At 36.2% G+C, this 25,914-nt stretch overlaps 1 protein-coding gene across 1 annotated transcript; it reads left to right on the top strand.

Annotated features, from left to right (window-relative positions):
* Positions 1-2,176: 2,176 nt before the first annotated feature.
* On the top strand, positions 2,177-22,139 carry LOC104509405 (A-kinase anchor protein 6-like; the record flags this gene model as incomplete). Its single annotated transcript, XM_010151339.1, has 3 exons — positions 2,177-2,299; positions 20,617-20,713; positions 21,976-22,139. Coding segments are annotated over 3 exons (384 nt in total), but the record flags the coding sequence as incomplete, so codon positions are not given.
* Between the last annotated feature and the right edge of the window lie 3,775 nt (positions 22,140-25,914).

Genomic DNA, 25,914 nt, shown 5'->3' with positions numbered 1-25,914 from the left:
CTCAAGGACAGCACATTGCTAAAATGCAGGCAGAGATTTATTGGAGTGACTAGAAGGACTTTACTCCTACAGCTCCTCTCCCCGTCAGCTCACGTCTCCCACTCTTCTGCCTGTCTGACATCTCATGCTCCACTGCGAGCTGGAAGAAAGCAAGCAACGGAACAAGGAGAACATCTTGCCATCCCCCTGTCCCAGGGCTTGTCATGGGGAACATATAACCCATGTGAATTTTTATTTTAAAGAATATAATTCTTTTAATAATAATTAAAGTTTTAGAGCCTCAGTGAGTGCTGTCATGCCTGCAGTATGCAGTGAAGTGTCCTGCCAGATGCTAGATTTGCTTCAGAAGCACTGCCACTTCAGCTGGAAGCCAGGAGTTGATTATTGGACGCAGCTTCTTAGCACAACGTTGGGTCAAAATGACCGCTACTAGGAATTTTGAAGGAAGTGTGATTCTGCTTGGTCTGGGTTATTACTATCGTACTTCTCTGCGTAACGCAGCTGTGGCCCAATTTTTCAAACTCCTGTTTCTGTCTCATTTAGAATTCCAATTTCATGTACCACTTCGGAGAGGGGAGTTTGGGCTCCTGAGTCACTCAGGAATCTTTAAAAGTTTTATGCTTAGCTTGCATTTAGCTATCTGAATGGACTATTAATTACCAGAAATCATTCCATAAATAAAGTGGTGAGAGTGAGATAGTGAGTCTGTACACTGAGTTGTTATCCAACTGGAAATTAAAATTCTCACCATGCTGCTAAATTCATAGTTAATAACTAATAGTATAACCAGTGTTAGATCTAGCGCAATCTAGTCTTACAATGCTTGTAATAGGTGGATGTTCCTCTTCAGAGGTAGTTTTCAGGTTGCTTATAAACACCATGGTCAGTTTATTCCATTTACTCTCTTGCTTTGTGGTGGATAAGACTTTGGTAAAATTATCTGTACTCACTATCTGGAGTACTGCATCCAGTTCTGGGGCCCCCAACATCAGAAGAATATTGACCAGTTGGAGCGAGTCCAGAGGAGGGCCATGAAGATCATCAGAGGGTTGGAGCACCTCTCCTGTGATGAAAGGCTGAGAGAATTGGGCTTGTTTAGCCTGGAGGAGGGAGGGCTCTGGGGAGACCTTATTGCAGCCTTCCAGTACCTGAAGAGGTCTACAAGAAAGCTGGGGGTTAGAGGGGGTGGGGTGTCTTTTTACAAAGTGACAGGAGAAGGGGTAATGGGTATAAATTGAAAGCGGGTAGATTTAGATTAGATACCAGGAAGATGTTCTTCACAGAGAGGGTGGTGAAGCACTGGAACAGGTTGCCCAGAGATGTTGTGGATGACCCATCCCTGGATGTCTTCAAGGCCAGGCTGGATGAGGCTTTGAGCAACCTGGTCTAGTGGAAGGGGTCCCTGCCCATGGCAGGGGGGGTGGGACTAGATGATCTTTAAGGTCCCTTCCAACACAAACCATTCTATGATTCTATAGTATCATCAAATCATGTGAATTCAGGGGCACTATTTTTAATCAGACAATATAATTGGTACTATTCTTGAAATAAATGGTACTCCTGAGAAGCAGGACCTCCTGTCTTCTCAGGAGCACCATCTGTGTACTCATATGCAATTAGCAATACTTATATTAAATTGTATATATTCTGCCCCACCTACTGTTTGATTTCTTATCCCTGTGTCTCATCCTATGAACCAAAATAGGGATCACAAGACTGAAGTTCTGACAAGTAGTTTCTTCTCTCAGTCTACTGATATATACCGCTTTGTAACTTTGTTCCGCACTTTTTTCAACCAACAGTGCTCATGCTACACCTGGTCTGCCTAGTGCAAGGCCTTCAGCTCAATTTTCATTGTAATCTATATGCAGCTTTTTATATATCCCCCTCATATCTTCTAAAACTTTGATGTTTTCTCCGTTTCATCACAGTCACATGGGTCTCACATTGTCCTGTCCCAAAATATCACCTTAGAAACCCCAGAAACACTGTTCTGCTCCTTATTCCCTGGAAGGCCACTTCCTAATTGTTTTTTTCTTTGCATGCTTGCAGAAGGCAAAATTGTACTGTACAGTACTCTCCTGGCTTAAAAAAAAATTCGAACATACATTTTTCAGATTGCCATTTTACTAACAAATATTCTTCTCTTGTTCTTTCTTTTTTCTTATCTGTTAAGGAGTTTGTAAGCAAGCTGGATGAATTAATTCACTGGTTAAATGAAGCCATGGAAACAACAGAGAATTGGACTCCTCCTAAAGCAGAGACAGACAGCCTTAAACTGTACCTGGAGACACATTTGGTAGGACAAGATTATACTATGATTCCTATCAGTAGTTGAAGTGTTCTACTGTGCTTTTTATTTGATTATTATTTTTTAATTACTAATGTACTTCTATATTTTAATGTAAGATTTGCAGCATTGCAGTTTATTTTAATAAAAATTATAACAAATTATTTTCTGTATCTGAAATATGTACTGATAGCTTCTCAAAAACTAAATTAAAAGCCACAATTACATTGCAATTCAGAAATTATCTCCAAAACTGAAAGAAAATTACAATAGCAAAAGAAGAAAGGATAATGTTTTTTGTGCTGATCATTTTAGGATTTTTACTACACTGTAACATTAACAAAACTCTTACTATTAAGAAACTCATATTGTCTCTCCCACAGTTTGAACATAGTATAGAGTAATTTAAATAAAATATTTGAAATAATCATTTAAATCATTTTACTTGATGTGCATTTCTGTCATGCAATTAATACAATTTTCACTGACCTTGTTCTTGTGCAAAAAGCTAAAGCATTGAGTGGAAGTATTCCCTTGGATGAATAATATTCTGAATATATTACAGGCTAGAATTATAGAATGAGAAATATCATGAGACTTTCACTGAATTCTTCCAAAATCTGTTTCTGGTTATGGGGAGGTGAAACAAAAACCTGAATTAAATCAAGTATTACGTTCTCAAAAGCAAAATTTTACGCAGTAGGTAGAAAATAGAGAACAATGGTATCTTAACAGGTGTCTTAATAGATAAACTACTCTATATAGTAAAAAAAGAAAAAAAAAAAGGCAGCTAAGAAATTCTCTTTTCGTCTGCCAAAATGTTCAGTTCTTGCCAGTATGAATTGGAAGAAAACCCCGTGATAGCACTGTTCTGAGCCAATGAGCTGGACTCCCCAGCTGGGTAAAACAGTGCATTAGCTGGATCTACATCAGAGCATCAAATGCCAAAGCTCAGCCTCATTTCCAGTCCCTGATAATCTGATGGTGAAAAATTATTTGACAGTCCCAGGAAGTCATGTGATGCATTACAGGAAAAAATTTCATCCTAATCTCTACCGTAATATTGAAATGACCGTTACTAAATTCATTATAAAAAATTAATTATGATATATGTGGTTAATACATGAACCACATATACAATAAGAGCCAAATTGAAAACTGTCTTCAGAATTTATGCTAAACAGAAAACTCTTTTGTTTCTTTTGTTCTTAAACATTTCTGTTGTAGTAGCACCTGCAGGTAGCCACTAGACTAAGTGCCCGCTATGGTAATCATTACAAAGACACTGCATTTTGCTTTACATTGCAGATTTTGGATTTTGTGGCAGATTTTGGATTTTTGCCTTTGCACACACTCAGTCCCGTAATTCCCATTACATTTACAGGTGCTCTGAAGACACAGAGCACATTGTGAGATCAGACCTCAGAAAAAGCATTGGTCATTTCAATTTGTTTTCCTCTTACTCTGCAACGTGAAACTTTTGGAGAGATGAGTTTTTATGTATAGCATTGCAATTTTCACTCTTGACTGGATAAAAAGACATATATTCCGGGAACAGGGCAATCACCAGCCTGAGTCTCTGTCACAGTCAGTTTCTTTTTCCCATTCTTCCACGGAGAGGAGCGCAATAGCTCTTTTGTAGGCAAGTGACTTCCAACTTTGCCTTGCGGTTCTGTGGAAGGTGAGGCCAGAACCACGTATCAGACTGGAATGTGGAGTAGTAGCCCAGACGCGACTCCTTCATTGCTAGAGGTAGTCAGAATAAATGAGTACATGGGCACCTGTATGACTTCACTTTCCCCTGTAAGTACTTAGGCTCCCAGCTGTACTCTGTGTATCTGCATATCTGTGGGCTAAGACAATTTTTGTATGCTTCAGGATGACTATGTTATAAAACCAGGTGGATTTTTCTCTTTACTTTTGTGAAGTACAATGTCTGAAGAACAGTTCAGTTTGAATTTGATGATATTATAATTATTTTTATGGCATATATAGTCAGTGAAAAAAATCATTGCACAACCTGAAAAAAGTAACTGTGACATTACTTTTTGGATTTCAGAAAATATGCTATCGTATTTGTTTCTACACAGCAGAATTGAACTATTACAATACAGAGCATTTTTGCTCTGTATTTGCTCAGTGGGTGTCCCAGCCTACTTATCCCGGGAACGGGGAGATTCGTTGTTATGCCCAGAGTGAGATTAAGATACAAATGAGGTCAGATGCTGCTAACAAAGGAGTTTATTTTTGTTGTAAGAAAATATTGATAGGAGAGAGAGAAAATAGAAAAGGGGAAAATTTAGCAAGCAGTCAGGATAGAACTGCAGGAGTTAGTCACCACCATGGACCCAGTGGTGTCCTGTTGGTCCTTAGTCTTGTAGTCTTTGGTGGGGAGGGTCCCTTTCATGGTTTGGTCCCACAGTCTTTTATAGGGTATTTTTTGCTGACTCCTGCCTCCTGCTCACACTCTCAGGTTAGGCACGCTGATCCTGTGGGGTGCACAGGATCTCTATGTGACCACTTGTGTGCTTTGGCAGGCTTGGGGGTCCTCTGTGTCTGCTCCCACCATGAAATGATGTGATTATTCTTTGTCCTTGCTTGAACTGGTCTCCAGAGGCTATTTGCTTCTTATCTGTTGAGTAGGCCATTTGGCCCTTATCTGTTCAGGCCAGCAGACAATCCCTGATCAACAAGACACCAGAAAGTTTCACAACTTTGTCAGCAAGCTTTGAGACAATCAACTCAAGATAAGGTCTCTCACAGTGGGGAAGATACTTATTTGTATTAATTAGATTATCAGCTTTTCAGTGGCATTTGTCTGTCAGAAATCCTAATCTGTGTTTAAACAGAAGTATATGAACATCAGTTCACATTAAGCTCAATGTTAAAATTTCCCTTTATTGAGCATTTTAAGACAATGATGATCAAAGTCTTTGTGAGGGTACTTATACTGCTCATTTTCTTCTTTGGCCAGTCAGGTTATACATGCTGTCAGGCTCACCTAAGAGTTGTTGACGCAAAGGGGGTTAATAATTAAGAAGTTTAAGTTCTAGACTTAGAGGTTCAGTGCAGACACTGGTAGCAAACTAACCTAGAAAACAAAGAAAATGTGTTGATTCTTTTCTCTATATTGCATCTGTGCTAGCAAACCTCATAACTATGATTTCTCACTGGTGCAGATTTTCTGGTCATAGAAGGAGTAAAAACTCAGTGCAGATTAGTATTTTTATTTTTATTAGTAGAGACAAGGCCTTAGCCTTTGGCACAAGTTATCAATTTCACCACCTGTGATGTTGTTTTCTTGGAAATATGTTTGTTGCAATACCAAAATTAGTGCCATAAAGAGAATATTTTGCATTCATGAATTAATTCTCTGATGTCAAAATCTAAGAAAAGAAAATATGGAAGCAGGAAAACAGAAAAATGTGCTTTTTCCTTTTTACATTATTGGCTGGGAAAAATCCTGCAGAGGAGGTAAGAACAAGGTTGTGAACATCCTCCAAATTTTTCAGTATGTGCAATTCTTGACTGTCATTTTAGGGTCCCAATGAAAATTGTTGATAAAGATTGAATTTAAAGTCTCTCCTCACTCAGCCTTGCTTTTCTACATCTTTGACATTTCGAGAAATGGTGTGGCACAGACACTTGAAGAGAGAGTGTTTATTAAAAAACACCACAAGAAACCTACACCAACTTATTACAATCTTTGCACGAGGTAATACTTACATGAGGAGTCAAATCTCTTGAACATGATGGCAGTGCAAGTGTCCATTACAAGCATCCTTGCAATGACATCTTCATCTTAAATTGGTAGAATTCCCCAGACTATTGCTCTAGTTAATTCTTATATCTGATCTGGCAAGATTGTCCACCCAGGATGTTAACCAGCACTTTGAAGTATATGAGTGTTGTCTGTCTGTTGCTCTTGGCCCAGGAAGAGCTGCCTGCAGGCATCTCTATGAGCATCTGAAGGTCCCACCTGGACAGCTCCTGAAATAATTAGTGAAGCACTTGGTTGTGGAGGTGAAAGGCAGTCTTTCGTCAAGTTGGTCTGTTGTTCCCAATGAGCCCATGATCTCATCCGTGCAGAGACTATCTGGGGAGTTCCTCAGCCACGCAGGGAATTCAAGACTAAGTGCACTGTATGGGTAGACAGGCACCACGCTGATACCCAAATACATCACAATTATAATTATTAATTGTAGGACAAATTGGAATTTCATTGTTAAATGACAGTTACAACTTAAACTTCATAGGTTTTGTCATGATGAGTAACCATATCATTTGGTAAAAAGTATGAATTTTTTCTACAAATTGAAAGTCTACAGCTGGAATATGTGCCAAAATAGACAAATCTCCAGCTTGGAGGGCTGTTTTCTTGCAAATTTTAAACCCCAGTTTTCTGCAGAACAGATGTTGCTATATGCTTCATTTTAGATAACACCAAAGCATGAAGATAACAATGAAAATGCTCTCAGAGACCACTGGAATAGTGACTGGAATTATTGTTTCAATTTTATGGGTCTTCACAATTGAGTAACATTGGTGAGACTGGTTTGGGAGCTGTGTGCTTCCCATTCATATGGGAGGGCTGACATGGAGCTGCCACCACTTGAACTTCTGGCACCCCTACAGGCAGCCACCCAAGCTGGCAGATGTAGAAAACATGAAAATATTTTCATAAATCAGGGATGTTTTTCAGCAGAAATCTGCTTTGCAACAAAGGCCTTGGTCAGCCTTACTGCAGAAAGAAGTGAGACAGGTTTTGAATTTTGTGATTAGGTTGAAATCACTTCCTAATGAAAAGATAGGTTCATTGACCTTACCAAAAAGGAACTTGCAAATGGTTTCTGATTCACTTTATCTTTTGTAGCTTTTCTTTTCTGTTATGTTGTTCTTGCCCATTGGCACCCTGATCAAAATCAGCTGCTAGCAGACTCTAAGCATAGACTTGGTGGTATGCAAATCAGTTCTCATCAAAAACAGTATCCTGAAGGCAGCTTATGAGCTAAAAGCATCTGTCTAGATAGTACTGCTGTGCTTTTGAAACCAAACAGACTTTCTTACCAGCTGAACTGATTCACCATGTTGCTCTTGACCATTTTAGTTTGCTAAGAGTTTTACCACTTTTTATCCCTGACACCAAAAGAGAAATTGCTTTAGCATAATGAAGTAGTAAGCTAGCAAATGAGGAAATGTGAAGAACCACTGAGAAAAATGTTTAGACAAAAGGCACTGTATACATAGTCTGAGACCCGTGACTTCTATTTGTGCAGTCTTTACTTTTCCCTTTGTTGTTAACACAGTCCTGTTTTCTTGTTGCTGCACAACTCCTAGGTGTGCACCTTACTGTGATGTGCTCTTAGGTCTTTTGGCCAAAGTCATTACTGTGTTTAGTGTCGTACTTAGAGCTAGATAATACAAGACATTTAAATGGAAACCTACAAATGAAAAATATCTTATTCTAAGCATATTTGATGAGACTTTTAAAATCCTTCCTGCATTATTAACAGATGTTGACAAACAATACTTTCCAGTAGAGATAAAATTAAGGAAAGGTTGTCTTTGAAATTTGGAACTAGCAGTCAGGCATTTTTGTCCTAACAATCTTACTCTCCAGAATTTCCATAAGATTAAATTTCTGAGATCTTGAGTACAGGAAACGTAGAAGATACATATGTGTGTATATATATATATAATGACAGATTTTACTTTTTTTTCTTCAAAACCAGCTAAAGAATGGTTGGAGGTTCCCATGATGATGTACTTTCTTTCAAAGTGGCAGTTGCATTTTGCCCTTTTGAGTGGCTGTAACCTGCCTACATTTAAGTTTGTGATTTGGAGGAGAGCAAATCACAGAATAGTTTGGGTCAGAAGGGACCTTTAAAGATCTTCTAGTCCAACATCCTCCCTGCAGTGAGCAGGGACATCTTTAACTAGATCAGGTTGCTCAGAATCCTGTTCAACCTGACCTTGACTGTTTCCAGGGAAGGAGCATCTACCACCTCCCTGGGAAATCTGTGCCAGTATTTCACCATTTCTTCCTTGTATCTAGCCTAAATCTCCCCTCTTTTAATTTAAAACCATTTCCCATTGTTGTGTCACAACAGGACCTGCTAAAATGTTTGCCCCCATGTTTCTTATAAGCCCTCTTTAATTGGTGAAAGGCTGCAGTAAGGTTCCCCAGAGCCTTCTCTTCTCTAGGCTGAACAACCCCAACTCTCTCAACCTGTGAGAGAGGAGAGGTGCTGCAGTACTCTGATCATTTTTCTGGCCCTCCTCTGGCCACTGAGAAAAATGTTTAGACAAAAGGCACTGTATACATAGTCTGAGACCCGTGACTTCTATTTGTGCAGTCTTTACTTTTCCCTTTGTTGTTAACACAGTCCTGTTTTCTTGTTGCTGCACAACTCCTAGGTGTGCACCTTACTGTGATGTGCTCTTAGGTCTTTTGGCCAAAGTCATTACTGTGTTTAGTGTCGTACTTAGAGCTAGATAATACAAGACATTTAAATGGAAACCTACAAATGAAAAATATCTTATTCTAAGCATATTTGATGAGACTTTTAAAATCCTTCCTGCATTATTAACAGATGTTGACAAACAATACTTTCCAGTAGAGATAAAATTAAGGAAAGGTTGTCTTTGAAATTTGGAACTAGCAGTCAGGCATTTTTGTCCTAACAATCTTACTCTCCAGAATTTCCATAAGATTAAATTTCTGAGATCTTGAGTACAGGAAACGTAGAAGATACATATGTGTGTATATATATATATAATGACAGATTTTACTTTTTTTTCTTCAAAACCAGCTAAAGAATGGTTGGAGGTTCCCATGATGATGTACTTTCTTTCAAAGTGGCAGTTGCATTTTGCCCTTTTGAGTGGCTGTAACCTGCCTACATTTAAGTTTGTGATTTGGAGGAGAGCAAATCACAGAATAGTTTGGGTCAGAAGGGACCTTTAAAGATCTTCTAGTCCAACATCCTCCCTGCAGTGAGCAGGGACATCTTTAACTAGATCAGGTTGCTCAGAATCCTGTTCAACCTGACCTTGACTGTTTCCAGGGAAGGAGCATCTACCACCTCCCTGGGAAATCTGTGCCAGTATTTCACCATTTCTTCCTTGTATCTAGCCTAAATCTCCCCTCTTTTAATTTAAAACCATTTCCCATTGTTGTGTCACAACAGGACCTGCTAAAATGTTTGCCCCCATGTTTCTTATAAGCCCTCTTTAATTGGTGAAAGGCTGCAGTAAGGTTCCCCAGAGCCTTCTCTTCTCTAGGCTGAACAACCCCAACTCTCTCAACCTGTGAGAGAGGAGAGGTGCTGCAGTACTCTGATCATTTTTCTGGCCCTCCTCTGGACCCAATCCAACAGGCACACGTCTTTCCTGTGCTCAGGGCCCCAGAGCTGGATGCAGTACTCCTGGTGGGGTCTCATTAGAGCCTAGTAGAGAGGGAGAATCATCTCTCTCAACCTACTGGCCACATTTCAGGCAGCCCAGGATGTGGTTGGCTTTCTGGGCTGCCAGCGCACACCTCCAGCTCATGACCAGCTCTTCATCCACCAGTATCCCCAAGTCCTTCTCTTTAGAGCAGCTCTCAATGTTTCATTTTACTCTTACTGTAACTGTGGATATAAGATATCTTTAGAAAAGATGGCAGACTATGGTTTCCTGCTTCTCCAGAATGCACAAAGAGGAATTGTTAGTCACTCATGGAAAGAATGGAGGAGGATGGTCTCCCTGAAAATAAGGGTCTCACCACAGTTATTTGTTGTTTAGTTTTAGGCAAAAATATATGTTTTGTTTAGTTGAAACTAGAATAGCAAATATTGTTCTGTAGAACATACAGGTGGCTAAGTTTGCATGGAGTCATTGCAGTACAAAGTGTTGTTTGGATATGCTAAATAATCATTTCCATGAATCAGAATTTCTTATTTTTCTAATAAATTGTGTGATGCCTGTCTGTAATTTTTGCCTCAATTTAGTTGCAAGCTTTGTGCCACATTAAAGTGCTTTTTAACCCAGAATTGTTCCATTATATTAACTTTATCAGTCACCGTATTTACTTTATATGATACAGTTTTTAAAATGTCATAAAGTACCACTAGTATTTCAAAACAACTTATACAAATCTATTCACACTAGCATTTACTCCTCTTCTGTATTGGAACTTCAGATGTCATCTCCATTCCAAAACCAAACTCTTCTTAGAATATGGAAGTTGTGAGAGCTTTATTATCTAAAGAGAAATGAAATAAGGGTTTTCCTGTGTCTAGTATAAATTTTTCTGGCCACATCATGGCTCAGCACTTTCTTAGCTAAAACAGCAAATACTTTCTTACAGGAAAGAGGTTGTACTTTAATGTTTAAGAAATTGTATTGGTGAAATAATGATGCTTCTGTGATATCTCATGATAACTGATTGTTTGTTTGTAACACATCTGCTATGTTTCAGAAAAAGATCATTCTCATATTCCTGGAAAATCTCATTTTCTGAAAAATGTCAGTTTAGAGAAGTATTATGTAGCTGTTCTTATTGAAAATAAGGTTAAATACACATGCCTTGGGCTAATCTACTGTCTGTCTTTGTGGCAGTAGTGGTAACAGTAATTTTATTAAAGATATTAATGTCTCTGAAATGGCTATGTTATGTACTGTGCTTTTGCTATATGGGCATTTCCAATATCCATTGCAGCCAATTTAGATTTTTTCCTCAAAATACACAATAGTATCTGTGGGATGATGGTGCTAAAAGACTAATATCTTGCTTCTCTAAGTACTTTGGTTTGAGTCTGTTTAGCCTATTGTTAGTTTGAATTTCTGAGTTTTATGCTATCTTGAAAGGTGTTTTGTGTATGTTTGGGTTCCTGAATGTAGGTTCTTTTACACAGGAAGCAGGCTGCAGAACATACTAATCAGAGATACAGACTAAACCTAGCAGATTTCGAATAACACAGGCAAATAAAAGGACTTAATAGGAAGCAAAACATCAACCTTAAACAAAGGATATGAACGTATATTGTCAATTGTGACTATTATTCAGCTTTTTAAATCTGTAAACACAATAACCTCTGTGAAAGTTTTTCTGTTTCTTGAGTTAAAGTGCCTGAGAAGATCAAAAGGAACTGTTGCTGTCATTTCACACATTTGGCTGTACCTGTGTTACAGTCTGGAGCCAGGGAGTGTACAGTTGTTGGCAGTGGGAAAAAAATAGAGGTTTCTGAACTATTTGGACTGTAAAACTTTCGGGTGCTGAGATATCCCAAAACAAAGATACAGTAAGTTTGAGTGGTGGAAGTTTGGTATTCCGCTAGCTCCATTGCATGCCTGGCCTGTAGAAGAAATTGTTTGCATATGGGGGATTCGGTGCCTATAATAACATAATGAAATCAAACTACCATTATAAAATGTTTTGAACTAACTTGATTAGGAAATTTCAGTGTAAAAGTATTTCACATGAGTTCTGACTTAGAAGCTTTATAGCAATTACAGTATAATCACTTCTTCAATGACAAATTGGTCATGTTCTCTACACTAATTTATCATTGTAACAGCTTTTGATACACCTTTAAAAATTGGAATTTGTGCTGGGTTTTGCTGTAATAGAGTCAATTTTCTTCACAGTAGCTAGTATGAGACTATGTTTTGGATTTGTGCTGAGAAGAATGTTGATAACACTGATATTTTATTTGTTGCCAAGCAATGCTTACATTAAGCCAAGGACTTTCTCAGTTTCTCATATTGTTCCTGTCCTCCCAGCTTCTCAAAGACAAGACACAGCCAAGACAGCTGACCTGAACTGACCAAAGGAATATTCTGTGCCATAAATCATCATGCTCAGTATATAAGTTGTGGGAAGTTGGCTGAGGGAGGTGAACACTGCTCAGGGCCTGGATGGGCTTTGGTCAGTGGGTGGTGAGCAGTTGTATGACTTTTTTTTTTTCCCTTGGGTGTTCTCTCTCTCTCTTTTATGTTGCTTTCCTTTTCATTACATGTTATTACTATTATTATTAGTAGTAGTATCATTATTTGCAGTTATTAAACTGTTCTTATCTCAACCCATGATTTTTCTTACTTTTTTCCTCTGATTCTTGCCCCATCCCACTGGTGGAGGGGGAAGGTGAGTGAGCAGCTGTGTGGTGCTTAGTTGCTGACTGCAGTTAAACCATGGCAATTTGGAAAGTAATGTTTATTATATTAATAAATTGCAAATTGTTTATGTAGGAACTTTGTTAGTTGTAATTTTTATGTCTATTAAAATGTATGCTATTGCCTGAAATTTTAGTATGCTGGTATGATGAACATAGATGTATAGATGTAAAACTTGATATTGGAAATCATTAAAAGAATATAATGCCAGGATCTCAAAGGACAAACAAGCACACTTTCAGCAACAATTAAACTATATTTGCTTCTACTTATCTGCCAAGAGCTATGGTTCTCTTCCATGGGTTTTGTGCCATGTGTCTCAGAGGCATACTATCATGCCGACTTTAAGTACTAGAAGTAACACAGTTGCTGTCTGTGTTTTGGTGTTCGCAATGCCAAAGGTTTCAGCAGAAATACAGAAAAATCAAGGCATGAATGGTGGAGGTCTTGATTGGTAAATGTTTTTCTTTGCATCTCCTATGATTTTTTTTTCATTAATTTCTTAATTCTACAGATTAATTGGGTTAATAATTTGCGTTCTCAGTTTATCTAGTGGAAGGTGTCCCTGTGCATGGCAGGGGGTTGGAACTATGTGATCTGTAAGGTCTCTTCCAACCTAAACCATTCTGTGATTCTATGTTATTTTGCTAAAAAGGCATTTTAGTTCAACTTTAAATTACATAAAACATTGTATCTGTACTTATATAAAAAACCAAATTACTTCTCACTCATATTCCCCTGATATTTTATTAGAACTAAGATTCTTCAAAGGTTGTTCTAAAACTACATAGTGTTATTTAGGACCAATGCATGCTTTTTGATCTGTAAGTTAGTAAATTTATATTTAAATTATACATATATATATGTCTTTTCTCTCCTTGTAACTCCATATTTGCCAAGACTGCTGTGCCTCATGAATTTATCTTTGGGTTGGAAACCTTTTTTTCTCTTGGTTGGCTTTTTTCTGCATATGGTAGGACAATTACAACTCAAGCATATTTTGATGAATTAGCTTTGGGGTGTGGTGGGGCTCCAGGTGGAAGAACTGTGCCTAGAAAGGTGTAGGATCAGCCAGACAAATGTCATCTTGATAGAAAAAGGAGTCAGAAGACTGTGATTTCAGCAGATTATTTCCTGAGTATTTCAAGAGACAAGAAATGGTCAAGGACAGTTATATATGGTAGACCGGTTGTGCAGTTCACCATGCTTATGGCAACTTAGTATTTGCTTCACTGTATACCTATTTTGCTGTTGTGCTTTCCTGCCTGTGTTCTTCGACCTCTCATTGTCTCTTGATAGTAAACAAACTGAGATTCAATTTAGGAAGCTTTATGTTAATTTTTTAAAAAATGTAAAATGTTTAGATAGACAAAAGCAAAGAGAAATTTATGTAGTGAAACAAAAAAGAAATTAGAGTTGGCAGTAGAAGAATTTACGTGAGTTTGAAATACAAAATATCTGCAAAAATAACCTCTGTGCCTCCTAAACTAAATCTGCAAAATAGGCTTCCTGGAGAGTTGGGCTAATTATCCTTTTTCTCCACATCTAAAATTACCTAGGAGATGACAAACAAAAGGAGGAATGAGAAACAGAAACTGGGGAACCTGAAGTATTTAATGTGAGGAAGATTGTGCTATTCATTTTTAACAGGTAACAAAGGGAAAAAACCATTTATTGCCTAATAGTTGAATGGCAGAAGCTGTGACAAAGAAAGGGGTGAGATGTTTTTACAAAAGTATGAATTATTGTAGGACTAATGCAATAGAGCCTCCCCCTTTGTATTTAGTTTTTCTGGCCCATCAGAAATTCTGTGGCATGTGAATCACCTAGGCTACTGCTCTCTCAGCCCATTACATTGCAGTTCTTAGTCCTACATTTTCATCCAGTCTAGATTTAAAGGTCTCAAGGGATCAGGGCTTTCACTGTTTCCCTTAGGAGATTATTACACAATCTTATTGGTGTGACTTTCAGGGGAAATTTCACTGGTATTTAGCTTAAATTTTCTCTTTCTTAATTTAATTCCATTAGTCCCATCTACTATACCCTCTGATACTGTATTATGCTAATAAATCCTCTTTCTGCTTGGTGTTCAGAGTCATGGGCTATAAGTAGATAGTTAATGGCCCTTTCTCTTAATCATTATTTAGTTGGTCTTGTTTATTTCTTATAATCTTCCACCTTTAAACATATTTTGTTTGCTCTTCACTAAACTCCTACCAGTTTGTTTCTTCATAAATATGCTTGGTCCTCCCAGACAAATAGTACATTGAGATCAAATGAAAGGTGGAGAATGTGTATCAGTGAACAGTAGGTAAAATCATTCCTGGGGCTGCTATAACTGTCTTATTATTAAACATTTTGAACTCAGAATGTTCTGTTAATGTTATATTTAAATGAATGATAAACTTAGACAAAGAAATTGTCTGAGCAGTCAGACCATCAAGCGTCTGATCTAAATCTACAGTGGCACAATGCTGGCATGAGATATGTTTATGAGATCTCAGTAGTGAGGTTCTGAGGTCAGTTTTATGTCAATTTTAAAGGCATTTTAGTTTATAATCTGATATAGCAAATCAACATAGTGATATTGTTGTTTTGCCCATTTTTATTTGCCTACAGATGCCAGTGGAAGGCATTATGCTCACAGAAACCCCAAAATTGTTGTATTTTAAGGCTTTCTCATTGTTGGAAGGGGTAGAAGACCCCATCTTCTTTCCACTAGCTATGCAATCTTAAAAAGTATTTACCAGCTCCCATTGCTTACAAAAGGAAATGTGTGATGCATATAAGGAAAATGATGGTCATATTGTATTAGGCAGTAGAGGTTTGCTTAGCGGTTGGTGGTGATTGGCCGCTTGGTCATCATTGCAATTGGGAGGGTATGCACCCAGTCTTGGGGAGAAAAGAAAAAGACCTTTAGTGGGTGCTGCAGCTTCAGATGAGGATTCACTATGTTATCCTTAAAACACAAAGATAAAATCCCTGCTATTGTAAAACTCAACTTGACTAGGGAGCTGCATAAAACATTTCCATAGTGCTTGTGTTCTGTTTAAAGGTAGACTGCAGCTCAGATAGAAATACAGCTTAAAAGAAAAGAAGAAAATAAAAATGGAAAATTTTATGGAAAGGATGGACAAAAATGAACAAAGAAGAAATTGACTGGATCCATTTCACATGTAACATTTCATTCCCAGGAAAACATATCCTTGTGACTTCTAATACTAAGTAGGCCTTATATCTGTGATGAAAAATGTGAGGCTTTCCTATATAAGACATTTCCCAATTTTTAAAAAGTCAAATAGTTTAATGATATATTTGTAGATGTATTGTGTAATGCACTATTTCATAGAAGATAGGATCTTTTTCCATGTACAAGTTGCATATGAATATCCATTTTATATAATCTTTGACCAATTAATTTTGTATTTAGTATTATGTTGTTAGAACACAATATATGACTATTTCCGTGTTAATGTAAGGGCAGCTTACATGGTAGGTATTTTTTTTATTTACTAAATGTCATTGGTAGGTAGCGTTCAGGAGTATGAAAATATCAGTACATTATTACATGGCTTACTAGGTCAACAACTAGAGTATGTAAATACTAGGCACTGACCAAACAGAGACTTTCTGTGTGGTCAGAACTCCTCAATGAAACTCCCAAAAGAAAAAAAAAAAAAAAAAAAAAAAGCGCACAGCTACCTAGCAAGCTATTGGGAGGTAACTGTTCCAGGAACAAAACAGTTGCAAAAGTAACTGCATATTAAGAATATAAGAATAAATTTTCGGGAATTGTTTTAAGTCATATTCCCTTTAAGAGTAATGAAATGTGGTAATTAAAAAAAAAAAAATTAAATCCAATTTTCAACATTATTTTCTTTCTTGGAGATTACTGTATTTAGCATGTATTTAAAAATAAGTGACAAATGTTGCTCCATTTTCTTAGCACTTTACTGTTGAAACTGTTTCCATATTCAAAACATAACATTGCTGATAATATTTGTGGGAGTTTGGTTATTCTTCCAGGATTGTCTCAGTAAAGGGTTCCTGTTTCTTTTCTACCAGAAACTATTCCCATTGTTGTAAATTTCACAATTGAATGTTAAAACTGAGTGTTTTAATTAAAATGTCTACATTCTTAGCCAAAATACACATTCAACTGTACCTAAATATAGAAGTCCATATTCTAGTAACATTGCGATTAAAAAAAAAAAAAAAAGAAAAGGCAGATTACTATTAGGAAATCTTAAATTAAACTTTCTGTTTCAAACTCAAAAATCATAGGGCACCTGGATAATTTTAATTGTATGTACTATTGCTCTAAAAAATAAATGCCCTAGAAGCAGTGATATTTTTCTCAAAGGTATTTAAACATATCAAAAATGAACCTCAAGAAAATAAGGTCTCATGGGTACCCGAGTACATCACACATGCTAATACTATGATTGACTGAGAAAATGCAAATATTTCTTTTCATACAGGATCTTAATCTGGCAATAGGTGTAAACTGCTGTGTCATTTAAACTCCTTTATATTTATGTATACATTGTAGGTTCATGTGATACCTAGTTGCTTATTTGTTTTTCAGATACACAGACTACACTGGAAGTAACTAGTTGGACACATCATGACTTTAAAAGAAGTACTTGCTTATACAAAGTCTGTGTGCCTCTAGAAACATTAATGCTTGATAGCTGACTGTCCTTACTGCAGATATGAATAGGTCAAGACCTGGGTTGTTTTTTACCAAATTACAAATATTTGCTAAGAACAAAGTATGGCAAAACAGTGAAAGATTCCATACCAGATCTCGCTATGTACATACTGTACCTACTCAATGGAACTTCCCTAAATTTAAATATCTACAACTATAAAATTGAAGCTTCAAATAAATATATTTTCAAATATTTTTTCTCATCGCCAGTTGTATAGACAAGTAAGAGAGGGAGAGATTATTATATGCTGGAAAAACACTCTTATTTTTCATGTGTTCAGAGCCCAGTATAGATCAGGAGGTGCTGCTTTTTTCCCTATGGAGGTTTGGTAGAATTGTTTGACAGATCAATCAGTTTCCTAAAACTCAGGGGACAGCTTCATTTATTGAATGAAGACTGGGCTCCTTTGCCCCATGCAGTCAACAGAAGATACCACTGCTGGACCTTTATACATACACTTTTGGAGTCTTTATTCCTGTTCATTTACATAAACAGAAATAATGTAATGATAAGTGATTCCTGTAAATGATTCCTGTCTCACTTTTCCTTTCTTGCTAATAAGAACAGTTGATATTTATATATAGGTGCATGATGAATGTGAAAAGTCCAGAGAACTTCATAAGGAAATATTGCTTGTTGCATTTTATAAACTACATTATGTACACTGTAGTGCCAGTGATGACATTAATGTGTTGTTTAAAACGCTGCTTTCAGGCCAATGCACATGCATTTTCCATAATGTATCATGTGTGATATTTAGACTGCTCCATAGCTGCAAATGTGTCTGGAAAAATGGCTTTGATTAATTGATTTCCCTCTACTACTCCTTTCCTCTCTTCAGATGCAAAGGCTCCATTCATTTTCAGGGAAGATGAGAGGAGGAGGGGAACTTGAGCCACACACTGTTAAAGTTACAATTTTCAAAATGCCATAAGTATAGAGTAGGGAATGGGAAATACCCAGGATGGTAGAGGATCTCTGTATTTGAAGGTCCTCCTCAGTTCCAAATATTTGGTCTGATTTTATCTTTAGCCATGCAAATTTGCATCTCTCCATTGTATATTCGTGTAATACTTGTTACATCTTCAATTCTGTCTGCCTTTTTCATGTGCTGCATTTTCAGCCATGCAGGTATGAGGAATCACAAGCACTGATGCACTGACTGAGGGCTATTCTTTCCAGTGTTCTTTGTTTATTTGTTCCTTTATCTTAGGAATTTACCATTCCTAATTATATATACATATATATATACACACATATAATTCTACAGCCAAAACTCATACTTCACTGTATCAGCTGACAGTTTCCTTCACTTATGTTTGCATTTATGCTTACATGAAAAATTCTGTCCTTTTGACGCCTCTGTGCTGATAATTTTTTTTTTTCTGCCAAATTTCATGTATGTTCACACTTGTGCCACTCATAATTTACCCATAAAATCAGAATTTTGCACAAGGATAATATTGCTAGTCAGAACCCAAAAGTTTGGCCCCATTTTTATTCATCATATTTTGCTTCTTCAGTTAACATTATTACTTGTTAATAGGTGCACCTGAAAATCAAGCTGTATTGTAGTACCTGGTGCGTTATGTTAAATGAATCATTTCTAGGACAGCAAGTCTCTTTTTTTTTTTTTCCTAATGAAAATACTTAATCTTTTCCTATTTTCCTATCAAACACATGACATCATCTAAGAAACTGCTACATCCAGCTGCATCTATACTCAACTTCAATTACATGAAATTACACAACCTACTCTTAGGTCCTTTAGGTTCTCTTTTGCTGTGTGAGGCACACGCATAGTGCATTTCCCATGAAGTGCATGATTACAAACTATTCAGTACAAGCATGTTTTAAGTAAACAGTAAATTAAATATTGTCAGTGCTTGTTCAGACATGCACTTAGAATGGAAAAAAGAACTTCTAGGTTTGGGTTCATAAAGCTCTTAAGAAAAGGCCAGACATAAACTAGGTGTACTTTTTCCTTTTTAACTTCTGTTGCCTGACCCGTTTGTTCAACAGCTGGTACAAAACATTATATTCAGATGTCCATACAAGGAAAATTGGGCTAGACAAAATGCTGAAGGTAGCAAAATTCCTGTTTATTGCTCTTTATCTGAATGGCGAATTTTCAAAAACATTTTGTCACTAACTGTCAGGTACACTGCTGCCTGAAAGACTGTTAAGAGTCTGTCTGAGCAACATACCTCTTTCAACCATGACAAATACAGTAAAAGAACATAATTTTATTACAATTCTGGCAATATTATTTTCTGCTACGCCAATCAGCCTGACTGCAGGAGTTAGGAAAGAAAGGAAATGGTTGGTTCCCTAAGAAATGAGAGCTTCTGAGTATTTTGTGGTGTCTGATACTTCAGTACTACCATGCTCACTAGTATTTGGAGAAGTATAAGTAAGTTTTATAAAAAACAAAAGCTACAAATGTGCACTTGCAAAGTGTCCTTTAATCTCTTCTAGTTAAGTCATTCCCAAGAGAAGGCAAAACTCCTTTCTTCCAAGGGGTCAAATATTGTTTTCATTCATTTCATAGACATTTCAAAGAGAACAAGAGTTGCGTGTTCAGGGCTGCACATGATTTATGATTAAATACAGCAAGTACCCCTTCTTTATTGTGTTTTGTTTCTCTTTCTTTCTTACATGCAAGTATGAGTGAGAAGCTCTGGCAAATAATTCACAAGTTTATGCAAGTTATCAGTGGTGTATGAAATGGCATAACATATAACAGATCATGTTTCCATTTCTTCTGTCTATTACTAGATTTTAATGCAATTTGTAAAAAAAAAAAAAAAACCACGAAAATATTTTAATCACTGTTAAAGCAAAGATCCTTTGTAAACCAGTAAAAATATGAATGCAAAAAAGATGAAAAATACTGGCTTTGCAAATTAAGAATGCAGAGATCTAAAGCAGTCTGATTTGTTCTTTGAAAACGGATATGAGAGTTAACTCAGAAATACAATATTAATAGATTTGTATGAGTGCACATAAGGCCAATATATTCAATGCTGTAATTTTTTTATGGTTTCATAAATAGTGCTATCACCAACATTTCAAAGAAATCTGAAAAAAAGAAAAACCCAGAGCTCATATCTGGTGGGATAAATTTAGTATATTTTATAGAACACTGTTACTCCAGATATAGCCTATGGGTTGTGACTTTTCATAAAACCTAATTAATTTCTAGATTTGTCAGCTGCTTCAAAACAGATGTACTTTGCTGATCTACTGGAAACATTTTGAGCCCATATCCAAAATGTCAATAGCTTTTATTACTGAAATTAGTTTGACTATTGGGTAAATAGGAATGTGGTTCCTGATAAAAAGCAGCCAATAATTTTTTATATGTGTTTTTTGATAACTGCCTCTCCAGTGACTAATACTGAATTTTCTTCTCTCCTGTGGTTTTTTTTTTCCTTTCCTTTTCTTTTTTTTCAGAGTTTTAAGTTGAATGTAGATAGCCACTGTGCTTTAAAAGAAGCAGTGGTAGAAGAAGGACGTCAACTTCTTGAGCTTATTGTATCTCAAAAATCAGGTAAATCCTTCTGAAATATTGCAGGTCTTTATGTCTCCAGACTATTAAAGAATGAAGAAGCATTGCTGTAAATTACTGCATATATTCACTTCCTTATGTATTATTAATATTTACATTATCAGATTGACCTTCAAGATTTATAAATGTTTCATATACTGCATACAATGCAGTAATACTTATAAAATGAAATACTGACTGCAAATAGTCTGTTCATTTTATTTTGGTCTTGCTGCTCAGCTGAGTTTCAATAGAAATCACATCACTAAAAACTTCACACTGACACATTCTTTGACGTAGATGCTATGGAAATAGCATTAAGATAATGAATTAGGATTTCAAATATATATTTTTTTACATACTCTGCATGGATATTTGCTCTGGTAAAGCTTTATTTTGCCACTTAAACTAATTCTTGCAACAATTTTAATATATTTATGAGGAATAGATTAAAATTAAATATACCTTTTTCCTTTGGCTAGGTTTGTCTTTTTCTGCAGAGGCCTTAAATCAAGAGGAGGAGAGATTTATACTGAGTTCCCTTTCTCTATCCCCACCACCCCCTATATTTTTACATCTTTGCGTGACTTGTATGATAATAGGGTTTTAATCAGCATATACTGCTATGGAATGGCATCTTAATTTTTGCCTACTCAGCATGCTTTTCATTCCATGTTGAAGTTATCGTTTGGTCTACTGTTTTCTGATCATGTTATACACCGTGCCTCTATTGTTTCACAGCATCAGAAGATTTGTGTAATGTAAAAGCTATAGGAAATTAGTAACTTCTGTGTATAATTCCAAAAAGCTATAGAAGCCATAGCAGTCATGGATAGTGCATCTCATCAAGTACTTAGAAAATGGTAATGTGTAAACTACAGAAAATATTTACAAGAGTGGGAGGTAAGAAAAACATATTTGGAAGATTATTAAATGTTTCAAGATGAACAATAGATACTAGAGGGTGAGGCATTCCCTACTGCATAGAAATCACAGTTTATGTCAGATTTTTATTTTCTTGAAGTTTTCAACTGAAATATAATCAAAATTTTGCATGATGACTAAAAGAAATGTTTTGACCCTATACAGCATTGTTTTGCAGTATGAACAATAATAATGCTTGGATTTATTGCTGAGAAAATACATTAAAATTCTTATTGCATTTATTCTTTTAAATATCCTGCTAATTCGTTGAATAAAGATTAATATTTAAAGATGCAGTTGAGTGTACAACTTTCACTTTTCTCCCCTTCATTTTGGAGAAGGACTGAAGGACATGCTGCAGATGATTGCAAGTCAATGGAAGGAACTACAGAGGCAAATCAAACGGCAACACAGCTGGATTCTTAGGGCTCTGGATATCATCAAAGCAGAGATACTGGCTACTGATGTGTCTGCAGAGGATGAGGAAGGGACTGGGAGCCCGAAGGTAAGTGGCTTGAAGTTTGCCTTATTTCCTCTTATTTCCGTCTTCTTTTGAACTAGGCACCACTGAAGTTTTCTTTCCACCCTAAGGCTTTTCATTTCTACTGGGTAAACTACTTTTTTTTCCTTTCTTTATAATCAAAATGAAATTCCTTACTCTGAAACAATAAAAAGATCTTAGAACTTTCAGGTTTTCCAGGAATACCTTCTTCATTTTGTGTCGAGGGGCATGAGGGTGAACATAAAACATTTAGTAAACAAAACATAAAGCATCTTTAACATGAATAATCGGAATGGTTTTAAATTGTTTTGTTGCAACTATAAATCACTATAATCAGTGCAATCACTCAGCTCTGACATCCATTAGCCGCTTGGTTACAGCAAATTAACAAAGAAGAGGGAAAGTGATTCATTATCTCATTCCTGTTAATGACTATCAGATGCATTGCTTAATTAGGGCATGGCTATTGTAGTGGGAAGAAGGTCATATGCCTTTTCACAAATCTTTTTGCTCTAAGTCCTCCATAATAGTGTATGTGTTTAATACAAGAAATACTTTAAGAAAAAAGTATTGACACCTATCATCATTTTGTGGGTATTAATTATTAAAGAAGGGTATAGTACTTACCAGTTGCCAAACTTAATATTTGTAAGAACAGTTTAAATACAAAACGTTCTTATTGAAATTGGTGCAAACAGTGTAGGGACATCATACACAATAGAAACTTCTGACATAGGGTCTGGGACCTTTTACTACCATCTGTAGTAAGCAAAGGTGCTTGGGGGAGGGTACATTGGAAAAAGTTGATTTTTTCCAATGCATTCTAAGCAAAGAATATGCAGCAGAGCAATCAAATAACTCTTAACATATTGTCATGCAGCAGGCTGAATTTTATAGAAAAATTCAAGATTCCTGTTTCTAGAAGTAACAGAGATACTTGTGCTGAGTATATTTTTTTCTGATGCCAGACAATATTTTCCATTGATATTCAGATATTGCTAGAGAATATTTTATAGAGTTTCTCTTGGCTACATGAAAAGTTCTAAGTATTTCTTACCATAATTCTACATAGCAAGAATAGACTTAGAGATGGTGGAGGAAGAGCCAAGGATAAAAATGAAACAAAAATACAGGAAATGACCTATTTGCAGGAGACACGATTTCAACTGATACCCCTCATCACTTGCATGGAGGAAATTGCTCCTGTACCACATAGCTCTTACTTTAGGAAGTAGGTAGGAAGTAGGTAGGCAGTGGAGCAACACTTAGTTTCATACTTAGGTCTGTTAAAGTAAAGAGACTAGCTCAAAGTTTCTACCCCACCAATAATATGACCCTATATCTCTGGACAGCTTGACTCATCCATAACTAAATATCTAACTGCTGAATCAAAATTATCCCATAAAAAGTGTAAAAAAATCCAGCTTGATTTTGCTATGAAGGTTATGGAATCCCTAGCTTGGAATAATTATATTCAAGTATTTGCTTGAAAAGAAAGAAATGGAGGCATAGTTTATGTTGCAGTAAATTTTCGTACAGATAGGTGTTAGCTCTGTGCTTTTTGTCATAGAGCTAGGAACTTGAAGCAATGCTTTTTTTTGTGACTACAGTTAAATGAAAAACAGAAGTAGACAAAAAAAAAAGGCATACAGAAAGCATTTTCAGGTTATTTCATTCATGAAATCACATCCCTATATGATTCTTGTAAATATGGGCAATAGTGCAGGCAAATACTGTCTACTTCATGATGAAAGATTAACTAAAATCAGAGTACAGTTGGTAATATAACTGTAGGTTTCAGTCTGCATTTATTTCAAATGCCAAAAGAACTTGAGGACTATAATAGGAAATCTAAAGATTATCTCTAGAAGGTTTTTTTTCTTTTTGCCTTGTCTGAGAAACTACCGGAGCAGTGTTGGTGTTAGAAATATGTGAAGAAATAGAAAAAGGAGGAATTTCAAAGACACTAGGAAACTTTTCCCTTAGGACTTTTTAAACATGCTTTCATGCAAGTGATGGAAAATGGAAGGGAGAGAGGGACATTCCATACTCTAGAAATACATTGTCAACATTGGTATTCAAGAATTCAGATTTTGTCTATGAAATTTTGCATTTTATTTTATGTAATGTCGTAGTGGTTTGTAGTGATTGCTACAGAAGACTGAAGGGATTTAAAATTCTTCTGATGCCTAAGGTCTTCTGATGTATTGCATTTTTTGTACAATCTTAGAAAAAAATGTCAGATCTCTTCTTTAAGTATTTACTAGAAGTATTATTTTGTCATTTTTGTAAATAAAAAATTGATAACTGTATTCAGCTTAAATTGGAGGATATAAGGTTTTGCCTTCTTAACACAATGAGAATTACCTTTAAAAATAAATCACAGAATTGCCCTGATACATTCCCACAAGTACTGATCTAATGTTATGAGTAGTAAACATGACATACAATACACCTGACTTACTTTCTAAATCTTAAGACACTTGGCTAACAGTAGGGGTTTTCTTGATGGAAGTAGTAAGTAATCTAAAATATCTGGAAAATAGGAGGAACATGTGCATATATGTGTGTATCTTGTGCTTTTTCACCTTCTGGAGATGTCTGAGACTATTTGTTTTGTGACTGATCTCCTTATAATTGGGCCACTATTTCTCCATCAGAAAAGGCCTACTGTGGCAGTATTGCTTTCAATAAACTGTGAAGAGTGGTATTGAAAAATAACATGGTGGGCTTTCTTAACTAGTGGCTGTCTTACTGCCTGAATATTACCCTGATCTATTTAAGTCATAGTTTGGTGGAAAATAGAATTCTTTTCTGAAGAGCTTGTAATTTGTGTAATGAATGTCCTTGGAAAAGTATGCAAATCTTAATAGCGTTTGCCCATAGTAGATATTGTCCTTCATTCAAAATTGTATGGAATAGTATTCTTAGGGTCAGTTGTTAGTTATTCTTCCAACATGCATTTGGACAGTTAGTTCATGACTATAATTTTTGGATCTGGATATTTTTGTTCTGCATGTTAATGTTTGGATTAAGTTTTGGTTTATTGTGTAACAGTGGAGAGCATAACATCAGAACCTAAATGCTGGTAGGTTAAAAGAATAAAGGTGTACTCTAGAATTATATATGAAGTCTGTAGTTCTGGGCATGTTCCTTTCCAGAATAACTACTATTACTGAAAACATTTCACTTTTCCGTTCCAGCTTCAGAGATATAATTGTGAAACTGGTTAATGCATTGGGCCTAATGCTTAGAACATCAAAAGATGACATAGTTGTCTTGGGTAAAAGGCAGTCTTAGGAAGATTGCCTTAACTCTATAATGGACTTGTCAGAGTAAGAATTTGAAGAATATTAGAATAAGAGGCAACAATATGTTTAATAAAGTAAACCTAAAATCACAGAAATTGTAGATGGTTCAGGATAAGAGAGCTGGAAGGTTAAACAAACCTTTGATTAAAGGGAAAAAGAAGACCACTGTCACTGATATGTAAGTAAGAATCCCACACTTCCAGGGTCATGTCCCACTCAGTTGTGCATACTTTCAGTTTTTACAGCCATTCTAAACAGTCTTCAGTACACAGAAAAATGACTTTAATGAAAAAAATGCAAACTTGGTGAAGCTGCTTAATAACTACCACAGTTTGTGATTCTGGGAACACTCATTGACAGACAGTTTTATAGTGACACTGGTCTCAGATCTGAAGGTGGAGTAAATACTGCAGTCCAGAACAATTACATCCAGCTCAGTGTTTTAATAGAAGGATGAATTTGTGAAA

The sequence above is a fragment of the Eurypyga helias genome, unplaced genomic scaffold, assembly GCF_000690775.1.
Source record: "Eurypyga helias isolate BGI_N326 unplaced genomic scaffold, ASM69077v1 scaffold7895, whole genome shotgun sequence".
NCBI classification, from domain to species: Eukaryota; Metazoa; Chordata; class Aves; order Eurypygiformes; family Eurypygidae; genus Eurypyga; species Eurypyga helias.
This window is presented reverse-complemented; position numbering and strand designations above follow the sequence as displayed.